The sequence below is a fragment of the Cyprinus carpio genome, chromosome A2 (genome assembly GCF_018340385.1).
Source record: "Cyprinus carpio isolate SPL01 chromosome A2, ASM1834038v1, whole genome shotgun sequence".
NCBI lineage: Eukaryota > Metazoa > Chordata > Actinopteri > Cypriniformes > Cyprinidae > Cyprinus > Cyprinus carpio.
In genome coordinates, this window is record NC_056573.1 from 6,066,736 (window position 1) to 6,083,605 (window position 16,870).

Below are 16,870 nucleotides of genomic sequence, written 5' to 3' on the forward strand. Positions count from 1 at the left end.
TCATAAATACACCATCTACTGATCATAACAATCACTGCACTCCAAAAAACAAGTTTTGAATTTTACGTTTGGTCTTTACCACCTGGATGTTGCAAGCAGTGGAGCAATGTTCTGTGGGCAAGTGAGACAAAGTTTTATCTGTTTACTAAATATGCACAGTGGGATGTTTTGTTTAAAATTGAGCATACCAACACTAAAACCCCCTCCCCAACTGTGAAGCATATGTCTGGAGAGGGATGTGGAGCTGATCTGATGCCTGAGGGTTTAGACTGCTACAGTCATTGAGGGACCAATGAATTTTACATTGTACAGCACATTGTCAAGACATGATCTAAAACTCATGCGGTTTGACTACAATCCAAAACCAAAAGTAAATCAACAACATAATTAACAAATTGCATAAATTAAAATAGCCAAATTCTGAGCTCAATTTGATTTAAGTGCTGCGGTGTGATCTGGAACAGAATGTTCAAGAAGCATCCCAACAATACACATCAGCTGAAACGATTGGGCCATTCAACACACCTTCAGCTCATTATTTACTCAACCTTGTGTGGTTCCAAACCTGTATGATTTTCTTTCGCCTGGTTTTTTATGTGCATTTATCTCAAATGCAAGGAGACGTGAAAGAGGAATCCGCACACTGCCTGAAACATATTTCTGTGCGTTTGCGTGCTTTGGGTGGTTCTTCTTCATTTGAATGTGTAAATTGGCAAACTAATCTGCAAATCTAATCCCTGCCGAACTGTGGGTGACTGATCAGAACAATCTTTCATTTACGATTTTACATTTAATTTACATTAAATCGTCAAATTGCTACTCCAACAATCGCATACAACAAAAATACAGAATAATTAGAACAATCATTAACATGCAATCAACAGCAGAGTGTCATAAACAGATTTTTCGCAGAACGTTCTTGCAACCTGGTAGCAATGCTTCCAAGGCCCGGTACTGGGTCGCGGTGGTTGGGGACCTCTGAGATGTGGCCCTCAGCACACATGCAGTACATCACAAAAGTTTTCCATATTCCAAAGCACATTATCTTGCAAACAATTTTCAAAAAATGCACTAAACTAAAAAAAACACTAAATATACATTTGGAGCATTTTAGTCTGTTAAAACTGTTTATAAGTGCTTGTACTGTTCTGTTTAGTTTTATTATTGATACTGTATGATGCTTTCAACTGAGCACTGAATCTAGTGTTTCTGAGTCATAAGTGACCCCCCCACACACACACACACATGCTCCAGAAGGAAACAAGATGCATTAAAAGCAGGGGGAAACTTTTGAGCATGATGAAGATGTGTAAATTTTCCTTATTTTGCTACAGAACATGTTTCCAAGCAGACAAGATAAATACAGTTTACCCTGATCTTCAAATTCAAAAAGTATCTTAGAACAACATGTTTTCTTCTTGAGCATCAGTGATTGTTTGAACCTTTTGTTATAGTTGTGTATGAGTCCCTCAGTTGTCATCAGTTTGAAAAGATGGATCTTAAAATCATACAGTCACTGCTGGAAAAGGTTAGATATGCAAAAGATGCTAGAAAAGCTCACAAATTTGCAGGACTTTGGAGGATTTTTTCTGAAGAACAGTGGGCAGTTTAACTGTTCAGGACAAACAAGGGACTCATGGAACAACCTTTACATTTTTTTTTAAAAATGTTTATATCTATATATATATATATATATATATATATATATATTATATATATATATATATATATATGTATTTCCTCAGTGGACATATGTATATATATATATGTCCACTGAGGAAAGTGATATATTTGTCGTACTATCCTTTCATCTGTTAAGAGTGATTTCTGATGAAGTGCTGCTCACTGCATTTGTTGGCTGTGTCTTACAAGCTGTTGTTGAAAGTAAAATTAACTTTCTTGTTTGGTACATTATGGTGGAATAATGTAACTAAAATCAACATCATGAACACACACTGGTTTTTTGAAAATTACCTTTCATGCAGTGTGTAACACACCTCTAAGTGAATGAAAACATCCTGCAACGTTTTAAATCTGAAAGTGCACCGTGTATAAAGTTACTGTCTCTCAAAAGAAAGTGTCAACTCTGAATCATTGAAATTAGTCATTTTTAAAACGAATCCCAAGCCATTTCATGTTGACGTCAACATGAAACATTAGCATATTGCCCGCCCACTTGTTTGTCTGAATGAAATGCAAATTCATTCTTTGCCACTAGGTGCGCTTTTGGAGCGGTAAAAATAGCGGTTTCCCCGGTAATGCTTTACACAAAGCATCACAAAACTCTGCTTTATCAGGCATTACAGGCATGATGAAATGGATATATGACCAATAGGACTAATCACCACAAATTAGAATCACGCAAAGGAGGGGTTTGGAAAAATGAATCGCTGAGCGAATCGTTTGGGAGCAGTTGAGCAAGTAAGGTAAAAATAAATGCATATTATAAGACAATGTTGTCTGGGACTCCCAAGACCAAAATATGAAACTTTCATTACCCATAATAGGGGCACTTTAAATACTACTAATATTTATATAAAACACTACTTACTGCATAATAATAATTAATGAACAACAACAACCATCATAAAATTTGTACGGCAATTCGGTCAAAAGTACAAAGGCAGCGGTCTGATATACAGCATTAAAAGTTCTGTTATCACTAGAATATTGCACCGCTGGAAAAGGCTCTCAGTTAATCAGATTTGAGGAATAGAAATAACTGTTGAATATATGTATGTATGTAAGTATAATAAGTGACAGAGTTATTGCTAATTTATATATTTATTTTTCATAACAATTTTAATTTGGACTGACAGTAGGATTGATTCATACAAAAATGTACAGAATTTAATTGCAAACTTTATTCCACAACCATCTTCAGTGAGGGTGAGGTGATCTTTAGAGTGCCACTTCCTGTGGGCCCCTGGCTGAAGGTGGAGGAGGCAGGTGTAACTGAAGTTCTTCTGGAGGAGTTTGTCATGAAGCCTCTACTGGCCTTGAATTCTGTGAGTCCTACAGCAGAACTCTACCGGCTGAAGAGGAGGATAATGGACAGTCCCGTTAACTGTGAGTTATTGGGTATTTCAGAGTCTGTCTGCCTCGTGTGCCTACAGGTTGAACACATGTTTTCAGCTCTAGACCACTAATTGAGTTAATGTAGACCCCTGAGATTTACCTTTTATTCATAAGACAGAAAATGTAAAGTTCAGCCATCTTTTATTCACCCCTATATCCTTCCAAACTTGTATGACAAAATATTATTTCATAATGAAAGTCAGTGGCGACCAGTGTTGTTTGTACCCAACAGTTCTTCTGTGTTCAGCAGAAGAAAGAAATTCATAGAGGTTTGAAACATGAGAGAATGATGACAGAATTTCATGGGAAACAATTGACTATTTTTTTATTTGATTATTCTCCATATGTCTATTTACTCACATATGTGTTTGTACTTTATTTCCTCCGTCCAGATCAGGCATTTCTAGTGGAAGATGTCTATTTGGTGTCATTTGATGGACATCTGCTCAAACTCCCAGCTTCCTGTGACTTCATCCTAGCAGCTGATGTCATCCAGCACACCTTCAGCATTGTGCTCAAATCCGACAGGTTCAAACGTCGCTCGCTTGTGGTGCAAATGCAAAACACAAAGATTGCAATTCACCCAAATGGAGAGGTACATGTACCTGGTTTTATGATGTCTAATATTGGTTTCATAGCGGATTAAGAAACTTAACACGATGTGATTAAATGGAGTAATACAAAAAAATGGTTGCTTTTAGGTGGAGGTTAATTGCCAGGTTGCACACATACCATACACTAACCGTGAAGTGGCTATCAGAAAGGATGTGAATTTAATTGAGGTGTCCAATGAGAGAGGACTTCGGGTATCATGTGACCCTCAGCTAGAAGTTTGTAGTGTGATCCTAGATGGATGGCTTCATGGTAAGTTCATTAGCTTTGTTTACTTATTTTTAGCAATAAAATGTTGCCTAACATTTAAATGGTAGTACGTATACAGTATGTTAGGATTTCTCATGTTTTTGAAAGTCTCTAATGCTCACCAAGGATGCATTTATTTGATCGAAAATACAGAAAAAACAGTAATATTGCAAAATAGAATTACAATTTAAAATAACTTATCTGTTTTAATGTTAATGATTGCAAAGTTTTTAATGAACAGAAAGTTAGAAATAACAGCGTTTATTCAGAATGTCTTTACAGTAATTATTGATCAATTTAATGCATTCTTGCTCAATAAAAGTATTATTTCTATACAAAAATCATGGTGACCCCAAAGTTTTGAACAGTCCAGTATATTGGAATATACTGTAGTATATGATTATATAGTATATTATAATAACTGTTGTATATGTCTTATGTTGTTACTGATTCAAGTACATCATTTGCAAATCTTCATGGTTTAAATAGCTAACTCCTTCATAAAAGACAAAATGAAGTCTTTTTTCCCACTTTTAAAAAAATAATAAAAACTGCTTTGAATCAAATGCTGTTATGTTATGATTCATCTCTGAGCTGGCTGGTTTAGTTCAAGGCCTAAGTTTACTAAAACTTTTTTAAGTGGTTATGGGAGAAAAAAAAATATGAAAAATTATTTTGAACCAAGGCCTTTTAAAAGGTGTCACTGTTTTGATCTTTTGTAAATGCTAATATGCTGTAACACGATGAATTAATGGATTTAATGACATTTAAAACCACTGCTGCCTACAAAAAGTTCCACTCTCTGAGGTGAATCATTCTAATATGCGTCATGGTTTAAGACGTTATTTTAATGAACTGTTTTTCAGGTGTGTCCACTGGTCTTTTAGGAACCAATGATAATGAGGCAGCTAACGAGCTTCTTCTGCCAGATGGCTCTCACACAAACAGTGTGCTTCAGTTTACTCACAGCTGGCAGGTAATGAGAGAAACCTGTGAGAAATGCACACCTGTTCAGCATATGATATCACAGCCAGGCACAATCCACAGCACTGTTTCTATTATTTTGCTTCATATTTACATGCACTGTGCATGCTTTTTTTTCATGTAATAATGTATCATGAAACAGAATGTATAAAGACTTAAAGCTATAGTTTGGTCATTCCTACAGCTTGGTGGATTTTATGTCCCCATGAAACAATAATGCACATTTTACATACAAAATATTAATCAACTTTCATGCCACCAAATTTTTCATGCCGTTTTTAAAAAATGACTTTGTCTCTCAACCTACAGTTCACCTTGGTACTTTAATGCTACTTACCCTTTACATTTTTGAGCATGTCCCCTTAATCACATGACCTTTCTTGGAGGGAAAGTAACTACAAGAACAAAGTATTAGTCATAAACTTTTCTCTCTTTTTTCTAATTTTTAGAATATTTATGTTATAGTGTAAACATAAGATGTCCACCCTGTTGTGTCAGTATACACAGGACATTACTTTTTTATCTACTTATTTCGTAAATACATTTAAATTCTTCCTAAAGTTTAATCTTCTGCTAGCATGTTGTTCTTTCCTACCTAGTAATGGGCTTCATTAGCTTAAAACATCCACCCTGTTACACATTGCATTGGAAAAATGCCATGTAACAGGGTGGACAAATTTTCTAGATCACATATGACACATTTAAAATATATAAAATATTCAGTCATACTAGCCTGAGCTTACCCAGTGTGTTTTTCTGATATACAGATATTTTTATCCCTCTGATAAGACCAAAATAATAATTGATTTTTTTTTTTTTTTTTTTACAATTTTTTTTTTTTTTTTTTTTTTTACAAATATGTTCAGTCCAAAATCTACCAAACTTTAGGAATGAGCCAGTCAACTCATGTCATCGGAACCTGAAATTTTTTTCAGAATCAAACTTCCTCTCTTCCATCGAACAAAAATGTGAAACTAAAGAATGTTTGCACTGCTCTTTTCCATTATTTAAAGCATACCATATAGTGACCAGTGCTGAGCTCCAAAAAGGACAAGCACCAAAGAACATTGTCAACATTCATCAAAGCATCTCTTTTTGTGTTCCGTGAGAGGGAAGAATGTAATGTGGGTCAATAAATAAAGACGATTCCATTATAATGACTGTGTGGATCTAATGCAATATTTTCATGCTCTTTACTGTAGGTGGATTCAGAATGTGTCAGCAGGAAAGCTGAAGTCTGTCAGAATGGCACTGCTGACTCCCTGTCGTGTACATTTCTGTTCTCCTCTGCAAATTCTCCTCTGAGCCCCTGTTTCAGAGTGGTAACTACTGTACTCTTTTTCCTCTCACTCAGTGACATGTGCTAACTATTACAAGCCAGTGTATATAAAGATCCCTTTGATTAAATTGATCAAAAGACATCCACTCCTTGGGGGAAAAGGAGAATGAAAGAATGCAATAGTAAACAACACAATGAACTTCAGATGAAGAAATCTTATTTTTATTTTTGCATTGCGTTTATAAGCATACATTTTTTTGGATGAAGCATTTTCTGTCTTTTTTTTTTAGGTGGACCCTGTGCAGTTCATGATGAAGTGTGAAGGACTGGAGTGTGTATGTGATGAGCGTGCAGAGGTTTCCAGACCATCCTTTTGCACATTGGCCTCTGCCTATATCCATCAATGCCATAGAAACTACGTTCCACTGGAGCTGCCAGTGCAGTGCGGTCAGTATTTCTGCAAATGCAGTGAATTCTATAACCATTAGGACTGCACAGTTTGGTAAAAAAAAAAAAAATATATATATATATATATATATATTATATATATATACAACACAAACTGACGCCCCTGACTTTAATTATTTATAATATTAATAAAAGAATTTCAAAATCACATTGCGATTAGTCTGCCAAATATTGTGGTTTTAATTTGATCAGCAACATGGCAAGCATTTACCATTTCATATTGCTTTTGCCTGGATATTTAAAAATAATAATAATAATAAAAAAACACCATAAAATCAAAGTGAAACAGCAGGTATCATGTTAAACAGAATATGCAAAAATGATTTTGTGAATTATCAAGTAATGTAATATTTTTTCCCCACATCCTTTTGTCCGATCAGTAGTTACTCTTTACACTTTAATCCTCTATAAAAGAGACAAACTCTGATGAAAAGGGCTGACCCAAAAATGAACCAGATTAAAAAGAATCCTTTTTTTTTTTTTTGCATTCATATTGTATCTGGATCTCTAAGTTCATTTTCATTCACACTGTGTTTTTGAACTCCGTCCTATTGAATAATACATTACAACATAAACCATTATTATTATTATATACAATAATGTTTGCAGATGTGAACCTGAAACAAATGCACCTCTGACTCAAATCAAACCAAACTCATGCTGAGACATTTGTGTGGTGTGGGCACATATTGTGATACATTCTGAGATGCTTAAACTGGTGAAAAATGTGTGTCATGACATAGAGTTTATATTTCAGTCTTGTGCTTTAATTTCAGTGTAAGGGTGGTGTCCGGATTACTCCAGTGAAGACATGAAGCATCAGCTGACCTGTTTGAAAATTAACAGTAACATGTACAAAATCATTACTATAAGTATCTTTATTACTAATACAGTTGTTATTATGTACTATGACAAACTGTTTTTTTTTATATATATTTTTGGTGCCTTTTTTACAATATGCAGCATTTTATGTAACCAAGAAAATAGAATATTTTATTAATGATAGTAAATAAATGTTAAAAAATTCTAAATGTATTTGTAAAGTTAGAAAATAATACATCAGTATAATTTAATATTTTTATTGTTTTTATTTAATCTTTTTAGCATATTACATGTTAGATAACTGTGTTAATTACTAGAGACTAGAGTAATAACAACAACTAGCATATGTCTAATTACAAGCAGCGCAACAGAGTAATTACACAAGTATTTTTTACTTTGAAGGTATATTTGCCACATTCATTTCAATATACGGAAGCTATGTTTTTCTAAATAATTACTTAGAAAATAAATCAAAAGATGAAGCAGTTTGGACACTACACAACTTCACTGTGTTATGGATGTGCATTTAAAAAAGTTGATCTTAATGATCTATCTATGATAACGTATAATAATGAATAATGTGCATTAGCTCTCTACATTGTATTTGATTCCCTGCCAATAAAAGCTTCATAGATGTTTCTGTGTTAAAGTGATGGTATCGAAACAAGTAGTACAGACAGCATGTGGGAGACGTTTGGGGGATGCATGACAGGTTTTCCAGACATGAAGGATGTTAGAAATGTTCCTCTTACTCTGACTGGTGGTCTTGTGAGGATCATATAAGATCAGAGCCATGTCAAGTCACTATAAAAACTCAAATGTGCGTTTTTGCAGAGGAACACCATAACAGATATTTATGGTCCTCAAGACGATGGATCTGTGGACTAGTTCTATCATGCTGCAGATAATTCATGTGAAAGGTTATTTTTAAACATTACATAGTTTGTAAAAGGCTCATGGATGGGTGGTCGTAAATATTCACAGTGAAAGTGCACTTTTTTCAGGAGTTCATAAAAAGTTTATGAAAAACTGATAGACGATAAATTGAATAAGCATTTTACCGTACCATCCTCCCTTTCGTCGATGCTCTCTCCAAGCCTTAAAAAAAAAAAAAAAAAAAAAAAAAACTTTATTCAAGTCCACTTTTGGTAGTTCTTTTTAACTAAAAATTAAGAGTGTATACTTTGAACCTACTTTTTTTTTTTCTCAGAGATATACCAAAAAAAATTATACTTAAGTGCACCTGGCTTATACTGATAATATACTGATTGTATATTATACTGATATGCAAAATATTTAGATTCTATGCATACTTTGCTTATAGTTATTATTACTCTTTTTAGATAATATTCTATTAAATAAGTATACTGGCTTCTTTTAGGTAGTTGTCCAGCAAATGTTTTATATACTATCTTGAGAAGTCAGATTTGAGATGGAATGGCTTAGAGTAAATGGTTCATGGGTGAAACGGAACCTGGTCTTTTTTGTACACAATGCTAATAACACACACATACATCCACTGGTAGGAATTACTTCAAGTCTACTTAAAGTACAGCTAAAAGTATATTTCAATTATAAAAACAAATACCTAAATAGGAATCGAAAAGTATACATAAAGTACAAAAATAACATAGAAATGGTCAAACATAAGTATGTCCACTTACAAGTATGCTTGAGGTGTACAAACTATTAAACAACTAGTTTACTTAGAATATCAGGGTGTGCTTTCATAAGCTAAAATTGGACTGAGAAGAATATGACTAGTAAACTATCATTAGAGCTTAAAAGGATACTCCATCCCAAAATGAAAATTTTGTCATTATTCACATATCCCCATGTTGTTCTAAACCCGTAAAAGCTTTGTTCGTCTTCAGAACACAATTTAAGATATTTTGGATGAAAACTGGGAGGCCTGTAACTGTCCCATAGACTGCGAAAATAAATAACAGTGTCAAGGTCCAGTAAAGTATGGAAAGCATCGTCAGAATACTCCATCTGCCATCAGTGATTCAACCGTAACGTTATGAAGCGAGGAGAATACATTATGTACATGAAGAAAACAAAAATAATGACTTCATTCAACAATTCCTCTCTTTTGTGTCTCTCCAAATCAGCGTAGTGCCATTTTGGCAAATTTGAGCTGTACTCAGGCGGCGTATGCTCTTCTGTATCAGCCGCAACACAAGGATATGTTTTTTTAACGTGTATTTACGAACAAAGCTTTTACGGGTTTGGAACGAAATGGGGGTAAGTGATTAATGACAAAATTTTTATTTTGCGGTGGAGTAACCCTTTAAGTTTACTTGTATTATAGTTCACAGTAAATTTGTGTACTTGAAAATTATGCTTTAATAAACTAAAACTGGGCCAGTTTAGTCCCAATGAGTAAATAGTATGCTTACTAGTAAATTGATATTAGCATACTTACAACATAAAGTATACTTGACCTTACTTAAGTTTACTAAAAAAACAAACTTGAAGTATACTTCTTTTTTGTAAGTCTCTATTCCTTTTGCTACAACAAAAAATAAAATGTTTTGCATTTTTGTGAAATGCTTGTATGTCATCCCTTATAATTAGCATCTCTTATTATGCACTCTACTACACAACAGAACTATCCAACACTATCTCACTACCAATTCGTACGGATTTTACGAGGTGGCTAATTCGTACAAATTTGAATGACCTCACTCATACGATTTTATACGATTTGTCTAAACAGTGTCGGGTAGGTTTAAGGGCAGGGTTAGGTGTAGGTCATTCATACAAATTCATATGAATTGTGCAACTCGTAAAATACGTACGATTTGGCAAAAAATCGTATGAATTTGTACGAGTGTGGTCTTACGAATTTGTATGAATTAGCCACCTTGTAAAATATGTATGAATTGCCATGAGATCAGGCTGAACTATCTGATATTCCAGAATTATATCCGTCATCTCCACTAATGCAACACACACTGTCTCTTACATAATATGCAAGTTCATGTCCACATTAAGAAAGACACAGTCCCTTGTAAGTTGTAATGAATCAAGCTCTGCTACAGTATGCAAGGGAGATTTACTATTTAGTCTTGGCACCAATCCGAATTGCAGATGCATTTTAGAGTTTAAAGGAATATTTCAGCCAAAAAATGTAAATTAGCGGAAAATTTTCTCACCCCCAGGCCTTCCAAGGTGTAGATGAGTTTGTTTCTTCATTGGAACAGATTTGGAGAAATTTAGCATTACATTACTGAATGGGTGCCATCATAATGAGAGTCCAAACAGCTGATAAAAGCATCACTTAATCCACAAGCAATCCACACCACTCCATCCATCAGTTAAGATCTTGTGGAGTGAAAAGCTGCAAGTTTGTAAGAAACAAATCCATCTTTAAACTGTTTAAACTGTCACTTGAGTGTCTGTCACCAAATATGAGTCCATAATCGATAATAATGTTTCCTCCATTGAAAAAGTCAATCTCCTGTTGTCCTCTCACATCAAGATCACATCTCATCATTAGTGAGCATTTGACGTAATGCAAAATTTCTCCAAATCTGTTCACATGGAGAAACAAAATCATCTACATGATATGGCAATGCAAATTTAAAGCAATTTTTCATTTTGGGGTGAACTATTCCTTTAAGAAGTATTAATTCTTGGAATGTAAATAAATTTGTAGAGAGGGCATTGAACAAGTTTTTATTTTTTTCTAATAATATTCAGTCAATATAACCTGACAGTGGATAGAAATATATAATGATGACAACAAGATTCTCATCCACAAAGCATCCACTTGACATCCACATATAGATTTTTTTTTTTTGTGTGTGTGTGTGTGTGTGTGTGTGTGTGTGTGTGTGTGTGTGTGTAGAAATCAGAAACATGACAGTGGAATCATCACAGTAGAAATAAGCATCTTAAAACTTATTATTTAAAAGATCACAGTATAAGGATAACATTTAATTCACATTTACTGCACCTAAAATATTTTTTTTTAGGCACTGTTACATTGATTCTATACAAGTTAAACAGTATATGCCCCTTGCTTAGCAAGGGCTGACAAATATTGAGAATAATAACAAAAATCACTTCTCCAGCATTAATTCTACAAGAGTTAACTGTAATAACATCTTCAGTCTGTAAATGAGTCACAATAGTGTCATGGATCGAAAAGAAAGCGAATAACTCCAGTCATATGGACGTGACACATTCACTGTACAGTTAGTTAATGTCATGTATGATCCATGGCCTGCTACAAAGCAGTATGAGAGTGTAGAAGGATAAGCTGCATGTGTGTTATATAACAATGCTTCTCATGTGGCAGATCTGGAGGTCCGTTCTGAACAAATATTTGCTTATTCCAATAAAAAAGTAAATGCTGGTAACACTTTAAAATAAGGTCCCATTATTTATCATTATACAATGCATTAATTAACATGAACTAGTAATGAGCAATTAATTTGTTACGGTACTTAATCTTTGTTAATAATATATATATATATATATATATATATATATATATATATATATATATATATATATATATATACACAACTGTTTTATATATATATATATATATATATATATATATATATATATATACACAACTGTTTTGTGTTTCTTATATAAACATAAGTATTTGTTGAAATGAACATAAACTCTGTAAGTTCATGTTAAAAAATGTAGTTAACTAATGTAAACCTTATCATAAAGAGTTTTGTTTTATATTCCAGATTCGACAGCATTTGTGATGCTGATTACCACAAATATTAATCTCCACTTGTCCTTCTTTTTCTTTAAAAAAGCAGACATTTTGGGTTACACTGACTACAGCTGGTTACACTTCACAAAAAAAAAAAAAAAAAGTGAATGGAGACAATTGGTAAGTATTGAAATACTCACTGGTTCAGTAATGCAACCGCACATAAACAACATGTGTGTTTACATGATTTCAGTCTAAAAAAAATCCCTTACTAACTATTTCTGTCTACAGTTACTAAAACCTTAAATGACTATAAAATGATTTAAACAGCTTCACAGCTCCAATAATATAGACATTTTTAACAGAAAAAAAAATATGTAAGAGAGTTTATAAAATCAAAAACTTCATATCACTGCTTTTAAATCCTCCAAGAACGATTCACTTCCACTGTAAGTGCCTCAAAGTAAGATCAATGTCTGCTTGTTTTCAAGAAAACAAGAGATGAGTCAAAATCATTTCTGTGGTTATCAACAGAACTCTACACTTTTTTGGCCCAAATTAATTTTGGTAGAAGCTAGTGAAATTAGACAGATGTGTCATCATCCAAAAACAACCAAAAATGGTTTTGTATCGTAAATTATTGAAAGCTGGGAACAAGATACTAATCAGACTAAACTAATAAACAACTTTTTATGACTTTCTTTTTGGACGATAAACAACATTTGCTGTCCAATATGCAGTGCTAAAGTAAAAGCAGCTGAGAAGCACTGATACATATGTGTGTTTGGAGTCATTAGGTTTTCTTGGGGCATAGGTGTCCGAGTCTCCAGCAGTGACAGATTGTGTTGAAGAGCCTACAGTGGCAGGAAGCACATGGGTCACAGCAGGGAGTGAGCGAGGAGCAGCTCTCCATCAGACCGGCGCAGCGCCGCGCTGGAGTCTGGGCTGGAGAAAGTGCTTCAGGCCTGGGCTTAGGTCTCTGGAGGACACATATTTTCATGAGAAACGAATAAACAGAGCAAAGAACCACTTACGCATTTCTATTTGCTCAAGGTTTTTAATGTAAAAGGGATTAACTTGATTTCCAAGAAGAAATATTATATTCTTGCTCTTGCAAAAGGACAGATGTGCATTAGTCCACTAGAACAATGTTGGATTTGTTGTATTGGGGTGCACTTTTTAGGAGATCCTAAATAACACGGAGTGATGTGTGGAACGAACGTACCACCACATGATGTCTCTGCTGAGACAGATAGCGAGTCCTGGCAAAGAGTCTCTTTGGCTTCTCCTGATTCCACACTCCTGTTGGGACACACAGATGCATTGAATTAGGACTGTAAACACATATATAGCCTAGGGTTTAACATTTTATCTATTCACGCTTAAGTGGAAGAATCCCAGGTGGCACTTGAAAGAGACGGTGGTAGATTTCCACGTCTGCCTTCTCACATGAGACGTTTTCTGAAAATAATGAGCCTTTCACTGGAGCTGTTTAGTGCAGGGCACTGAATAGTAAGACTGTGTGTGGAAAAATGCTAAAAAAAAATCAGTTTTCTTCTAAGCCTCATTGGTGACGTTGACAGTAGCTGCAAATCCCAGAGGAAAGAAAAGAAGGCTTTGTGTTTGTAAAGCATGTTTATACTGGCCTGATTATAGTACGTGTGAAAAGCAACATGTTGTGAGGTGGCATAGTGAATGATCTAACATCATGTGATCAGAAGTGAAACATGAAACATTATCAGAAGGCATGGTAAATCAAAGAAAATCAAGTCTTAAATCATCAGTGAATTCAGGCCAAACAGGTGTTTTACCACGGGAAACACACACACAAACATTTAAAAGTTAAGCAGATCAGGTGTACAATGTTTCTTCATTTCATTACAAATGTAGTTGATACAAATAATATTTAATACTTATTCTAAATGAGTCAACTGTTATTATCAATATAATATATAATATGTATACACATTATATTATAAAAAATAACTGTCATACTAAATGAAAATTAAATTATGGTATTAGGCTGCTGATTAAATCATTATATGTGACACTGGAGCACAACCCAGTCTTAAGTCACTGGGGTATATTTGTACCAATAGCAAAAAGTACATTGTATGGGTCAAAATTATAGATTTTTCTTTTATGCCAAAGATCATTAGGATATTAAGTAAAGATCATGTTCCTTTAAGATATTTTGTAAATTTCCTACTGTAAATATATTAAAAATTAATTTTTGGTTAGCAATATGCATTTGGACAACTTTAAAGGTAATTTTCTCAATATATACATTTTTTTGCACCCTCAGTATCCAGATTTTCAAATTGTTGTATCTTGGTCAAATATTATCATATCCTAACAAACCGTACATCAATGGAAAGCTTTTTGATTCAGCTTTCAGATGATATATAAATATCAATTTTGATAAATTGACCCTTATGACTGGTTTTGTGGTCCAGGGTCACATATTTCTATTCATTTTAATTAAAATACCTATAATTATTTTATAAATAATATAACATGCAGATACTTACAACTATATATTTTATATTATAATCAGTAACTATAGCAATAATAGTAAACAGTAACTATCATTATACTAAACTGAATATTAAATTATGGTTTTAGGCTGCTGGTTATATATTATATATATTTTTAATTTTATAATATAATAAATTTTAATAACATAATAATATGTGGATTCATGAAACTATTATATTATGTACAGTAACTGACAGTATGAGTAAACAGTAACTCATATAATTATACTAAATTGAAAATGGTTTTACGCTGCTGGTTAAATTAATATATTTGTTATTCATTTTAATTCATATTTAATTACTGTGTATAATATAATGTAATAATATGTGGATACAGACAATTACATACATTATATTATGTACAGTAATGTAACAGTAAACAGTATCACAGTAAACAGAATACAAAATGTTAATTATAGACTGCTGGTTAAATTACTAAATGTTTATTCATTTTAATTCAAATATACCTATTGTATAATTAATTAAAATAATTTTAAACACACACACACACACACACACACATACATATATATATAGGCCTACATTATATTATATACAGTAACTATCATTATCGTAAACTGAATATTAAATGTTCGTTTTAGGCTGCTGGTTGAATTCTTATATTTTTATTAGTGTTAACTGAAATATACCTATTTTTATAATTTAATAAAATTAGACAAAAATCTAATTAACCATCCTTATTTTTACGATACAATAATGTAGGCAATTTGGATACATGCAACTATATATATTTTTATTATACACAGTGCTATCGTTGTATTGAATTAAACATTAAATATCGACTGCTGCTGAAATTTCTGTATTTATATTCGTTTAAATAAAAATATGTTACCTGTTGTTAATGCAGAGTTGTGGTGCGCCGCGTCGTTTTCGTGCTTTTTGCGCGCGACTATCCTGTTCGCCTCGCATGTGATGGACTGAACAACTGTGAAGAAGACGCAGATCAAGAGCGCAAATCCTTTCATCACTGCCGTCGTCATTTGCCGATCGAATGGAGACTTTAGGTGTGTCAGGTTCGCGTTAGACTGTCCTCCTAGAGACCACTCAACAAGTGAGGTCCGTGCTGAAGCCCATTCGCAGCGTTTATAAAGCCAAAACTCGCCCACGCCCACTCCTCATTCAACACTCTGCATTTCACTCATCTATCACAGATGTGTTGCTCAACAAAAATCACTGCTATACATTAAAAATGAATAGCATATGAAAATGGGAATATTTAAGTTTGCATTGAAACTCTATTATCCCCCGGTTTCACAGACAAAGCTTAACCCTAGTCCCAGACTAAAATGCATGTCTGTTCTGTTTTAACTTTTAGAAACTTGCACTGACATATCTTAAAATATGTTACTAGTTCTATTGAGTTTCCTCAAGGTGCACACCAGAAATGTTTTTCTAAAAGATACTCATGTCCTAATTGAACTTTGGCCTAATCCCATGGCTTAACCTAAGCCCTGTCTGTGACACCAGGCCTATATCTAAGCCTATATCTAAGTACTTGATCATAAACTTGATTACCTGAAGTTTGTTGTAAGATGTTTTGACACTGAAGTTGTTTGCTCTCCAGTTCAGTGGAGACTGTTTGTGTGCAGCTTTTAAAAGTCATTTTACAGATGCACAGTTGGACTGGACTCTGAGTTTGACAGGGCCACGCCAGGACACTAAACATCTGAAACCTTAAAATTGCTGTCTGTTTGGGTCACTTTCCTGGAAGCTCCAAGGGCTCGTACAGATCGCAGCATGTTGTCCTCCAGCATTTTTGTGTAGCTCCGCTCTTTTTTTCCCCCTTCATGAGTTTTCTGGTCCCTGCTGTTAAAGCATCCTCGAAGCATGATGCTGCCATCGGCATGATGCACCAAAAACACAAAATGCCAAAAGTTCAGTTCCATTGTGCCTTTCATAGGAGTTTAACAGATGGATTCACAGTTTCCACACTTTTGTTTATTTATAATACTCAAATTAATTCATAAAAGTGCCTGGTGTTATGTTCTGGAATTCTGTCATGAATGAGATCATAGATAGACCTATGAGAAGATAACTGGTTACATAAGGAGTAGCTGTAGTTGCGTCAGAGTGGATAATTATTTATACATTCAAAAATGCATTTTATTTTCTTACACAAAGGAAAATAATATT

The 16,870-nt window shown here is 33.8% G+C and overlaps 2 protein-coding genes across 2 annotated transcripts in view; one reads left to right on the top strand and one right to left on the bottom strand.

The window, feature by feature from the left end:
• Positions 1-8,126, top strand: part of LOC109094570 — a 41,248-nt gene extending 33,122 nt beyond the window's left edge. The window contains exons 58-64 of the mRNA XM_042714224.1: positions 2,885-3,069; positions 3,471-3,673; positions 3,780-3,942; positions 4,806-4,915; positions 6,126-6,245; positions 6,493-6,649; positions 7,447-8,126. Coding sequence (XP_042570158.1) covers positions 2,885-3,069; positions 3,471-3,673; positions 3,780-3,942; positions 4,806-4,915; positions 6,126-6,245; positions 6,493-6,649; positions 7,447-7,451 — 943 coding nt within the window. The 3' untranslated portion in view covers positions 7,452-8,126. The remainder of the gene's footprint in view (positions 1-2,884; positions 3,070-3,470; positions 3,674-3,779; positions 3,943-4,805; positions 4,916-6,125; positions 6,246-6,492; positions 6,650-7,446) is intronic.
• Positions 8,127-12,115: 3,989 nt separating this feature from the next.
• Positions 12,116-15,830, bottom strand: asip2b (agouti signaling protein, nonagouti homolog (mouse) 2b). The gene is made up of 3 exons (XM_019108285.2): positions 15,570-15,830; positions 13,405-13,481; positions 12,116-13,158 (listed from the first exon to the last, which is right to left on the bottom strand). Exons 1-3 carry the CDS (start codon positions 15,715-15,717, stop codon positions 12,973-12,975), a joined length of 411 nt encoding a protein of 136 aa, XP_018963830.1. The 5' UTR covers positions 15,718-15,830; the 3' UTR covers positions 12,116-12,972.
• Between the last annotated feature and the right edge of the window lie 1,040 nt (positions 15,831-16,870).